This window comes from Miniopterus schreibersii (assembly GCF_964146895.1).
Source record: "Miniopterus schreibersii genome assembly, chromosome: 17".
NCBI classification, from domain to species: Eukaryota; Metazoa; Chordata; class Mammalia; order Chiroptera; family Miniopteridae; genus Miniopterus; species Miniopterus schreibersii.
The window spans coordinates 28636605-28649461 of record NC_138117.1 but is presented as its reverse complement, the minus strand read 5'-3'; the positions used below and the strand labels follow the sequence as shown (position 1 = coordinate 28649461).

General features: G+C 43.6%; 1 protein-coding gene across 3 annotated transcripts in view; it reads left to right on the top strand.

Moving 5' to 3' along the window:
• The window catches only part of JPH1 (junctophilin 1), a 76952-nt gene that overhangs the window by 49199 nt on the left and 14896 nt on the right, over nt 1-12857 (top strand). For all 3 annotated transcript variants that reach the window (XM_081116780.1, XM_081116782.1, XM_081116781.1), the window contains exon 3: nt 8387-8505. In XM_081116780.1, the coding sequence (XP_080972906.1) occupies nt 8387-8505 (119 nt within the window). The remainder of the gene's footprint in view (nt 1-8386; nt 8506-12857) is intronic.

Below are 12857 nucleotides of genomic sequence, written 5' to 3'. Positions count from 1 at the left end.
GGAACCTGTCATCACCTTCAGGCCGTCTCCTGTTCCCACCTGCACAGTTGCCGTCTGTAGCAAAGCCATACATCTGGATACCAAGTTAGAAGTCTTGGGGTTTCCCTTATGTTTCCATCCTTCTTACCCATTTCTCCATTCCACCAGTGCTTGTTGAGGGCAGCCTCTGTTTCAGGCTTTACCTTAGGGGCTGGCAGTGCAGACTTGGAGACCGCCCTGGTGTTTCAGAATGCTGATCGTTCCCTTCATGTGTCCTTTGGCCCTTTTCTACAGCTCTCCCGCAGGCCCTGGCTGCGATTCCTGCAACTTCTCATCTGAGAGCCCAACCTCTGGTCTTTTCTCCTCACATCCTCTGGATACATAGGATGCTCTAGAAATACTTGTACAATTCTTTATTTTTAAAAATACACATAGCCTAAAATGTACCATCTTACCCATCTTTAAGTGTGCGGGTCAGTAGTGTGTTAAGTGCCTTCGCGTCGTTGGGCAGCCAGTCTCCAGAACCTTCTCCTCGTGCGCAACTACACCTCCACTCTCATTGAATAACAGCGCCGCGTTCTTTCTCCCTGACCCCTGGCCACCACCCTGCTACTTTCTATGAATTTGACTCTTTCTAGGTACCTAGGTGAATGCAGTTATACGGCCTTTGTTGTTTCATGACTGGCTTATTACACTGAGCATAGTGTCCTCAAGGTTCACCCATGTTGAAACAGGTGCCATAATTTCTTTCATTTTTAAGGTTGAATAGTATTCTATGTATGTACAGTCATGGGCCATTTCGCATCCAGGATGCGTTCTGAGAAATGTGTCATAAGGTGGTTCTGTGATCCTGCAGACATCACAGAGCGCACCTACTCCAATCTAGATGGTCTAGCGCACGACTTCAATTGTATGTGCTGTGCTTTTATGTGACAGGCAGCACAGTAGGTTTGTTTACACAGCGTCACCATAAACATGTGAGTAATGCTTTTCGCTACAACAGCTGAGTCACCAGGCCATAGGATGTTCTTCAACAGCTGAGTCACCAGGCCATAGGACATTTTTAGCTCCATTATTATAATCTCATGGGCTCACCATCATATATTCGGTCCATCATTGACCAAATCACCATTATGCAGCATATGACTATATCTGCCACATTTTGTTTATCCATTCATTCGTTCATTGATGGACATGGGTTGTTTCTACCTTTTGACTATTGTGAGTGATGCTTCTTGAACACGGGTGTAAGATCTCTTTGAGACTCTGCTGTTCACTCTTTGTGGTATATACCCAGAAATAGAACTAGTGGATCATATGGTAATTCTATTTTTAATTTTTAGGAAACCACCATACTGTCTCCAACAGCTGCAACGTTTTACATTCCCACCAATAGTGCAGAAGGTTTAAAATTTCTCCGCATCCTCACTAACACGTTATTTTCTGGAGGTTTTTTTATAGTAACCATCTTAATAGATGTGAGGTGTTATCTCATTATGATTTTGATTTGCATTTCTCTTAATGTAAGTGATGTTGAGATTTTTTTCACATGTTTATTGGCCATTTGTATGTCATCTTTGCAGAAATGTCTATTCAAGTCCTTTGTCAGTTTTTAATTGGGTCTTTTGTTGGTATTGAGTTGTAGTCGTTTTTTATATATTCTGGATACTAGCCCAGTGTCAGATATATGGTCAGCAAATATTTTCTCCCATTCAGTGGGTTGCAGGTGATTCTATTTCAAAGTTAAATTTTAATCTTTAGTGGTAATGTTGTTTTTTTGTTTGTTTTTTAAATACATCTTTATTGATTTCAGAGAGAGGAAGGGAGGAGAGAGAGAGAAACATCAATGATAAGAGTGTCATTGATTGGCTGCCTCCTGCATGTCCCCCACTGGGGATTGAGCCCACAACCCAGCCGTGTGCCCAGACTGGGAATCAAACCTTGATCTCCTAGATCATAGGTCAATGCTCAGCCGCTGAGCCACACCCGACCAGGCAGTGGTAATGTTTCTGAACTTCAGAATGACCTCATTAAAAAGGACTTTTCTCTAAAAATTCAAGAATAAAACACTTCATAATTTTTTTTTACATCCGATTTTTCTCCGCATAAATTACTTGTGAGAGTAAATTTTAGATAAATTCTATAAAGTAAAAAAGGGCCAATTATGTGGCATATTTCAGCTGGGGATTAGAAATGTGCATTTGACCTGGCCTACCCAGAGAATATAGCCTTTAAGCTTATGAAGTTTGATCAAATTTTAGGGAATAAAGTCTGTAAAGTACTTAACAATGAGGACTTATTTTCCAAGCTTGGAAATGTTCTGGATATAGAAAAAAGTCCTATACAGGAAGTTGACTAGTACGTTCAGTTTTCCCCAAGTTATTACATATGTCCCCAAGCATTAACACACTGTGGGGGCTAGAGTTCAGAAAACAGAGAGCTTTATTGAGCCAGTAATTTTTTTTCAATATCCTGCCAGTTTCCAAAAAGGATTTGCAAGGGCATTATGATGAATCACACATACAGTAGCTTTTCTGACACTGGGGAATGTTAAAGCCGTGTAGTTAGGGAAGATAACCATACACATGGATTGAGGGTGAATTTGCTCCAAGTTTCTCAGTAGCCTTAACAAAAAGGGAAATAAAAATTATGTAATTCTTATGTATGATACAGGAAGCACACTGGTTTATCATCAGAGACCAAGTTTTTCCTGGCACTAAACTTTAAGGGGAATGTCTCACCTAGATCTTTATAAACATGACAGGGATACACACAGTGAACCACATTTTATAAAAGGTATGTAAACACTCTTCATATAAATCTTGGTTCCTCTTATCTCCCCTTGATAAAAAGCTAAGGGTGTGATATGAATTATGATTCTTTGAAGAGATTTCTCTGATAAAGTAATGTGGTTTAACTTTTGATCTCATGGACAAGGATTATCTGTGGCCTAGACTGGCTTTAGCCTAGTCTGTGAGTATTAGTGCTTTCAAAGCCTGTATCATCATACCTCTGGAGTTGGGGCCTTTGAAAGATCAAATACCAAACTTCAATTGGGATATCAAGCCCCTTAGTTTACATTTTATATCTAAATAACTTGGTGTCGCTTTTAGGAAAGTAGGACGTGAACTCCTGCCCTGGCAAGAAAGACAGATGTTTGCTGATGATGTAACAAGTTTTTAACCAGGACTTAAGACTTCTGTCTTGAAGTTACTATCTAGGTCCTTTTAAAAAAAAAAAAAAAAAAACAACCCTGGGAGAAAATTAACATTCAAGAAAGAATAAATATAAAGATTGACCCATAAGAAGTTGTCTTCCTAGCCCAAATTTACTGAGGATGGAGCTTTAGCAGAATCATGGTCCTTTCTAGATTAAAAAATTGTTGTGAGCCATGTCAGTGAATAGATGTATAAAAGAGTGAAAGTTAGAAATTGGGACAAATATCTAAGGAACCCCACGTACCTTAGCAGGAGTGTTTTTCCTGAGCCTTGCTGGGTCAGTCTTATCAGAGAACCAAATCCAGATGGAAAGACCAGTGACTTAGACATCAAGCCTCTGCTTTTTGGCTGAGATCTGTAGAGCCACTTAGTTCTTGTTAATATCAAGAAGCTTCCTTGCTTAGACTGATTTCTTCTTAAAAGGGGCTATAACTGTATGCACAAAATCATTCGTTTTCGCAAATCTAGGTCTCTCATAAATGAATCGTCACAGGCTAAAAGGAAGGCTAGCAGGTCATATATCTTGCATTTTCTTACCATGATGCCATAACCCAGGAAAGAGTTTTGGTTATTATCAGGCACTTTCCATGAGCTGAAAGGGAAATGGAATAGTTGGCAGCAAGGAGAGAAGCAGGGAGGTCAGTTCGGCCTTTGCAGTGTCCTGGTGACACATGACAGTGATGTGACCAGGGCAGGAGCAGTGATGAGGTTGGATTGGGGATATATCTGGAAAGAAATGCCAACTGGATTTGCTGACCGGGGATGTGGCATATGAGAGAAGGGGAGGCATCAAGGGTGACGCAAGGGATTTTGGCCTTGCCATCGACTGAGATTTAGATTCTTACGTATAATCGCTCTTTTTAAATTTTGCTAATAATTTTTTAAAAATATTTGGACATCAAAGCAAATCACATGTATAGCCCCTGAACCAGATAGACAATAGCCTTTGCCATCAAACAGATCAGTAAGCTTTGATTTAATATAACAAATTTTAAAAAGACATCAAGCCCTGGCTAGTGTTGCTCAATGGTTAGAGTGTCTGCCTGCACACCCCAGGGTCGTGGGTTCAGTTGCTGGTCATTGGTTCAATTGCCGGTCAAGGGCAGTACCTGGGTTGCAGGTTCAATCCCTGGTCAAGCACATGTGAGAGGCAAGCAATCGATGTATCTCTCTCACATTGATGTTTCTCTCTCCCTCTTTGCCTCCCTCCCTTCAACTCACCCTGAAAAAAAATCAATGGAAAAAAATATCCTTGGGTGAAAATTTAAAAAAAAAAAGACATCAAAATCAGCATATTTTGGGGAGCAGCTTATTGTTGGGAAAAGAATATATAAAAAGTAGAAATAGAAAAATATGTAAATATTGTATGCAGTTTTACCTTGAACAGAACCACTGTCCTTTCTAGATTGAAGTTGTAATCAGCTATGTCAGTGAATAGATGTATAAAAGACTGAAAGTTAGAAGTTGGGACACACATGTAAGGGACCCATACTACCTTAGCTGGGTATGTTCAGTGTATTGTTTATATGTTTTTTTTGGTAAAAGTATCATTATGCTTAAGAAATATTGGGAAAGCTAGGCTATTTTGTTCTGAGTAAGGTGACATGAAACTATTTCAGTCATTAAGGGTGGGGGGACCTCAGATTCTCATAAAATTAGCGATTGGAAAAATAAGTTGTAATTAAGTTCTTAAGTACAAGTGATGCCATGTTTGGAACTTCCACAGTGATGGTTTCAGCATTCACAGGTGATCTTTGCAGGGCCCCCGTCCAGGAGCGAGTCACTTAGCTGCCGTGTGAGCTGAACTGGCTGCCCAGGTGTCTGTACCTCTTCACCCCTACGTAGTAACTCTCCACTAGTTAACACTTTGGTTTATTTCTAAAAATATAACCCTAAAAGAAAGTCAACGGCAAATGCCAGAGAGAAGTTGCTTTTCATTTACTTTTGACTGTGTCTTATGGGAGAAAGTGTATGTGATGATGGTATTTGAAGACTGGTGAGGGTCTGAAGATTATGGGTGTCAGCAGTCATTTGATTGATTGAGAGGTTCTTGGGCCTGCGTGCTCCTTTGCACGTGTTTTTTCCATGCGACCAGCGACAGCAGCAGGGCATCCCCTGTAAGCTGACTGAGCTCATCTCTCCAAACTGACCAGCCCAAACCCCCACCCCCTACCCATGAACAACGGCATGTCTTACCAGCTAGCTGATTAAAGGGGCCGTGTGTTGCTCTGGATCTGAGCCTGGGGTGTGAACACATGAATTCACTAATAGGAGCCAGGCTCGAGCCCAGATTTTCCCCCAGGCAAAATCGACACGTATCAGTGGTCTGGCCACACAAAGCTGGTAGTGACCGCCAAGTCAGAGTGAGTTCCTGTTCTTTTCTACTTCTTGGGATCAGATCCAGGGCTACCGAAAGCTCCCCAGCAGACCTCTGGTCTCAGGATCGAACATGGTTTTGACTCCTCAGCAGTGCGAGAGAATTGACACACGGATGGGCACTAGATGGAAACGTCCCCCCTCCCTGTTTGGTCTTACAGGAAAGAGCAAGTGAAACAGGAAAGGGTTAAGGCATCCCTGATGCTGCTTCCAAAATATATTTGCAGAAAAGTTAAGCAGCGTTTGTCTGTGTTCATTTAGCATATTGTAAAAAGTGGCCAAAATAATGCCTCCATTTTATTTGACGCTGTGGTGGTGGGTTGTGATTGTATCAGAATAAGTCGTTGGTACTTGAGTTTTGTAAATTTGTCATTGAAGGGCTAGCAGGTCTTATTACAAAGCAGCGTAACTGTACTTACGGTTTCATTTATGATGATACCTGGACATGACTAGGCTCTAGCTGAGAATAGCAGATAACATGCAAACCAATTCTGGGGAAAAGGACTTGAGAGGCTGGGAAGCTGGCAGAACGTAACAGAGGCCCCCATAGATGCTCAGGCACCATACATGGCACCTGTCCTCAGTGATGGCTGCCCTGATGGGTGACAAAGCTGGTGGTTTAGGAGTATGTCCCAGCCCTCTTGACTTTGTCTCCATTTCATGATACCCTTCAGATAGGGATCATCGAAGCACCCTCCAGGAGTCAGAAATAACAATTGCGATGATTGAACATTGATCCACTCCTTTTTCATTAAAAGATTTTATTTTTAGAGCAATATTAAGTTTATAGAAAAATTAAGTAGACAGTACAGAGAGTTCCCATGTACCTCCTCCCCCCTCACCCACACCATTTCTCCCATTATTATTTAACATCTTGCATTAGCGGGTACATCTGGTACAGTTGATGAACCGATATTGATACATCAGTATGAACAAGAGTCCATGCTTGCATTAGGGTTCAGTGGGCTTTGACAAATGCATAATGTTGTGTATCCCCCATTACTAGTGTTGCACAGAATAGTCTCACTGTCCTAAAAATCCCATGATCCATTTGTTCATCCCTCACCCACTTTCACCCTGGACCCTTTTCAGCCACTGATCTTCTTACTATCTCTATAGTTTCGTCAGTCCACTCAGGTGTAAGTAACTACTCAGCTATTTCTAAGGAAGCATCATTCATTCATTTATAAAACAAGCCCTCAGTAAAAACTGTGTGCCAGGCAGTGTTCTGTGTATTACGCATAAAGCCAAGGACCAGAACTTTAAAATCCCAGTCTTCGTGAGCTTACGCCCAGTACATCAAGCCGCCGGGCTAGGTCATAAGTAGGAGTGAAACGGCCCCAGGAGAGCCCAGGATGAAAGGACATAGTTGGAGAAAGTAACTGGAGAATGGGGCCTCCTACCAGTTAGCCCCGTGGTCTCAGGTCAGAGCGCAGCCTCCTGTTTCTTCTTCCTGGAACTCGGTCTGCTCGCCGCCTCCAGCTGCCATCTGTGTTTTCTCTCCAAAGACCAGCGAGGGCACAGTGCCATTTCCCAACGCCTCTCTTTTAGACTTTTTATTAGTAGTTATCTATAGCCCTGCCTGGTGCTTATGAGATAGAATAGAAAGTTTACAAAGTAGTAAGAAATAGGTGTTTGTGATCATCAGCCAAGTATTAACTGGCCAAGGTCTTCTCCTTTGGAAGTGGATGACCCAGAGTTCTCGGTCACACAATCCCCTCTTCTCGGGCAGGCAGAAATCAAATCGGCAAATCCCTGTTGTTGCCATAAAAAGTCCCATCGTTCCCCCTGCTGCCTTCTCCCTGCCCCAGTCCTCTAGAAAGAGGTCTGAGTGAGGAACTATGGGCCGGGAGAGAGAAGACTGAAAGAGGCCATTTCCTCCTCTCTGCCAGTCACCTTTGGGTTTTATCCAACAAACATGCTTAAAGAGCAACTACTCCAGCCCTGACAGGTGTGGCTCAGTGGTTGGAGTGTTGCCCCGTGAACCGAAGGGTCTTATGTTCGATTCCCTGTCAAGGGCGTGTGCCTGAGTTGCAATTTGATCCCTGGCCACGGTTGGGGTGTGTGCAGGAGGCAGCTAATTGATATGTCTCTCTCACATCGATGTTTCTCTCTCCCCCCCCCCGCCCTCCCACTCTCTCTAAAAGAGCAATGGAAAAAATATCCCCTGGTGATGGTTAACAACAAAAAAAGGAGCACTCCTCCTTGGAATCCCCCTGAGCACATTCTTAGAGCAGGCCTGGAGATCTGGTCCTGCAGGCTCGTGAGACCCGACTGCGTGCATCTCTTCCCAACCACACATTCCGTGGCATCAGGCTCATAGCCTGAAATTGTCTGTGGTGGGAGTATTTATACCGTGGAAATTGGTCAGTGCTACAAATCAGCGTTTTATTTTCTTCCCCCCAGAGAGCTACTTTACCCACATAGCACTGGGCAGACCCTTCTTAATCAAATTCCACAATTAAGTCCACAAACACCATGTTGATTCATATGCTCTGATTCTACTCTCCATGGTTGGGAAGAGGAATGGCCACCAAAGTGAACAGGAGATTCCATCCAGTGAGTTTTGCATCAAGCTGCACAGAACACGGCCATTCTTCATGTCCCTTGAAAGAAGGACCGAGGCATTTTATTGGTAGTTTCGTGCATGTTGTCTTTGTTGAAATGTCACAGCAACAGGGCTGTAAGTCTTGCTGGTGCAGGTGCAGGGCCAGATCACAATTAGCATTGCTTTTCAGCTGCAGCCAGTTTGCTTGTCTGCATGTAATTAACAAGGTGCCACCCTGATGACTGGCCCTTTGTGCTCCCTGCAGGACTGCACACGCCAGAGCCAAAGCTGATGCCGCGGACCAGGCCGCACTGGCTGCCCGCCAGGAGTGCGACATCGCGAGAGCGGTGGCCAGGGAGCTATCGCCTGACTTCTACCAACCAGGTAAGACCACGTGATTTCCTTTTTTTTGATTCTTTCCCATTTCACTGAAAGGTCTGTGCTTCATGAATCACAGAAATACTAGGAAACAAGTGCAAATATCTAAAGTCTGAGTGTTAGCGCCGGAGATTCAGCTTATGCCCCAGTGTAGCTCCCTTCCTGCCTCCCCACTCGCAGCAACAAACTGAGTAGTAAAGGAGATGGGAATCCAAAAGAAGTATCTGATTCTAAGAAAGTTTGTATTTAGTGACCATTGCAGATGCTGTAACAAATACCCCAAATCAGAGGCAGTAAGAGAAGAGCCAATACGAACTGTAAATTTTGAAATATACCTGAACTAAGGCTCCCAGGAATGTGGTTAGCAGGTATAGAAACATACACTTAAAGACAGGTGACTCTGTATAGGTTGAGATGACTTTGTCATGATGGATGCAGAGAAAGTGACCACTTCAGAAAATAAAAATCAGTCCTGATTATCTGCTTCTCAAGTGTTAGGCAATAAGCAAATATTTGCTGTAGGTTTAAATATTGAAGTCACTTCCTAGTGGTTTCCAACTAGACTGTCCCCATTCTTTCTATAATATACTGGTTAGTAAATGACCATCACCATTTTTGTGTGTTTCTCCATCATTTTATCAACATCTTTCTGGGGATTGATTGAGGGTTCAGTAGATTTCTAGGTGACGAGACCAAAAATGTTCTAAGTTTCTAAATGTCGAAATTTGTATTTTCTTGGTAAAGCGTTTTTCCACATTGGTTTCTATTAAATCAAGCTGGATAACTAGCACCCTGCACAACATGTGTGCTCAGCGCACATCTGGTTCCAATGAGGGGGATAGAATTTGGAACCCATGGGGCATGGCTGGGACTAAATGAGCAAGGTAAGTCGAAGGGACCAGAACAGCAAGATCCATATAAAAGCTAGAAAGTTGGCAGAATAAAGGATGGAGGAAAGAGAAGGAAATAGCAGGATTTTCTTTCTGAAAAGAATGAAGGCAGTAAAAGGCCAGGTTAAGAAGAGTCCGCGCATTTATGAGAGAGGCTGGGGCGAGGCCCAGTCTGGCTGCGTGATGGACTTGTCCTAGAGTAGCTTCTGCAGTAAATAGATCACGGGTGGTTCCTTCATGTGCATTATTTTACCCTGTGGCTGAGATTGAAATCATTTAATATGGGTGTTTGTCTTGTCAGGAGAGGGAAGCTTCCAATTTTTATGGTGACCTCAGGTGGGAAGAAACTATTTTCTGGTATGAAATCAACTCCCTTCCCTGGTACCTAAATACATCGGCAAACTATCTGTTGTAAGGTGCAAGAGCTGGGAACCAGGTCCAGCCACCCACGAGGGACTGTCCCATTCCTCCCCCCTGCACTGCTGACTTTAGGAAACCACAGTGCTTCACAAATCAGCACTGATTGAGCAGCTTTGAAAGCAAACAAACTCCCTATTGTTGTCTGCAGATGGTAATTTCTGGATTCTGTTGTTAATTCTGTTGGGGAATGGGGTCCCTATAGATTTCTATTAGGTGTTCCCAAGAGGTAAATGATATGGAAGGTCATCTCAGTTTCCCAGACTAAGTGGTCTTAAAAGCCTTTTATGGTGTAAAAGCATTTAAGGGAAAAAAATATTGTGGGAAAATGTAATTTCACCCTTTCTGAGTGAAACTGGCTTCATGGAAACTAGTTGTTGGTCAGTAATGAATATATCCCCAGAGCAGGGGGTGACAACGGGTCTATTTGAGACAAGGTGCAGGGAGGCTGCAGTCCCTTTTAACCCGCAGCCAGCACTTCCTTCAGCAACTGTCTAGAAAGTATTTTCTGTACTGTTATCGAAGTTCTCCAAGGAGCATAACTCATGCTTTCCCCTCTGCCTTACAGGGTGAGCAAATCAGACACATCTAAAAGGGTTTTCAAGTACTTTATCTAAGTCAAGCCACTCATTTAATTTATATATCTCAGCTATAAATGTTTCTATTGTTTGGAATGCATGTGTCATGCGGAGAAGTTGTTAACCCTGGGAAAGGCAGGCCATCAGAACTAACTCTCAGATCACTTTCATAGTAAGTTAGCTACTCCAGGAGCTGGCAGTCTTTTCACATATTTACCATCTTTGTTAAATCTTATGTTTTTAGTTCAAAACTAAGGAAAAAATATAGCCCTGTGGGATGGCTTTGAGTATACAGATGTGGATGTGTGTAGGTGACTACATACATACACAATGCGAGTGACACAGCAAGTCATCCCCCAAGAACTTAGGAAAAGGTTGCCCTCTGAGAGTTTAATTTTAAAATGAGCCCATGATATTGCACAGAGATATATAAAGTGCTCATAAGTGAGCACCTGGGTTTCAGAGTTGCAAGATTTCGTTGTCACCTGATTGAGTATATTAAAACATCTAAGGACAGAATTGGTCGCCCAAAGAGTATAGAAAAAAAGAGTCACAGAGGAAAGTGTTGGCAGCACCCATCCAAACACTATCCAGAGGAGAGAGGAGCCTTGGCCAGAGCCAAGAGTAAGCTAGAGTATAGCGGTTGCACTGGAAGGACATTTCTATTACGGGAAAGGATGCAGGGAACTGTGGCCAACAGTGTGTGGCTTTGTTGGCAAGATGACCCCACTGAGGAGTTGGCTGCATCAGGCCAGCTGAGCCCCAGGCCTTCAGAAATTTGATTCATCTCATGCTCCATGTCCTGACTCCGTGTTCACCAGCAACCTTCTCATGTTGACTGAGTTTCTGGTGGAGGTCGACCGCAAGGAGAGCATGCACAGGTGCTACCAGGGCAAGTGCCCTGGCCTGTGTGACATTGGTGGTTGTAAAATAATGAGTTGGCCTTCTGCGTCAGTCTTGTGAGCTTTGGTGGCTTTGTGAATCTGCCCCAAGGGGTCACTCTGCTTCACGTGAAGTCAGGTTGCTAAGCCAGGAAAGGCAAGATGAGACTTTGGTGGTCACTAAGGAAGGGGGAGTGGGACATGGTGAGAGTATGATCGAGAAACTATATGTGTATGGTTGGTTGTCCCACTTACAATTTCCTTTTAGTCAAGGTACTTAGTATCACTTAATATTAAAAATGAAGTAAGTAGAGCATAACATTTTTATGTTTATCAAAGTGACAGCATGAGTTAAAAAAGACTAAGAAACGCTGCCCTGGAATGTGGCAAATGTGTTAGGGCAAGCCCAGTACAGACAGGAGGGAGAGGAAAGGGGGGGGGGCTCCTCCCCAAGAATGAGAGGCTGGTAGTGAAGTGAGTGGTGCAGAGCCTCCTCCTACTTGCTCTCAAAGACGAGAGGTAAGTAGGGAAAGGAAACGAGGGTGAGTTCTGGTGAAACATCTCAAGGACAAGAGGTAGGCTGGGAAAGATAAATAGGTAGTGGTGGGGAGCCTTCATCCCTGGGATGAGAGGTTGGTAGGAAAAGGGAGGTGGGTGCTGGGGAGATTTCTCCCAACTTGTGCCTAAGGCTGAGTGGTGGGTAAGGGAAGGCAAGGCAAGGGAGGTCGGTGTGGGTGAGACTTCTCAAGGACAAGAGGTGGGAAGGGAAAGGAAAGGGGGGTGGTTGACGGATGGAGAACCTTCTCCTACCTTGTCATGGTGTTGGCATGGTCAGGGAAAAGAAAGCTTTACCAGAACCTGAGTTCTCACTTCGCCTCTCCTGGGTGCATGCAAGGGGAGTGACAGAACTCTGTGTCTTCCTCTTTTTGTAAGGACACCAATTCCATCATAAGAGTTTCACACTCATGATATAATCTAATCCTATTTACTTCCCAGTGACCACACCTCCAAATACCATCACAATTTGGGTTACGGCTTCAGCCTATGAATTTGGGGAGCACACATGCAGTCCATAGTAGCATGTGTTTGTACACACATGGTAGAATTTATTGTTTTAAGTAAAAACTGAGGTCTTTGGCATAGGTTATTATGGGCCTAAGTTCACATTTCTGTTATGACTTAGAAGTCTTTAGAGAGGAGGGATCCAAGATAGAAGCAGAGTATGTGAACATTACGCTCACCTCCTCCCTGGACCAAACTGGAAGTACAACTAAAATACAGAGCAAGCAACCTGAATCACCATCTGAAGAGAAGTCTTATAACCATAGATTTACAGAAGAAGCCACATTGAGACTGGTAGGAAGGGAGGAGACACAAAAAGACCTGGCCCTGTTCCCACAGGCAGCAGCTGAGATTCTGGAGGGATATCTCAACTTCAGGGGGTCTCAACCCTAAGCCAGGCTTCCCAGCCCAGAGCTGGGAAGAAGCACCCACATAATGTCCGGCTCTGAAAACCAGCGGGGATTCTGTCTTCCAGGGAGAGACAGAAATCTGCTAGACACACAGGTGCCCTCCTAAAGGGCCAATGCACA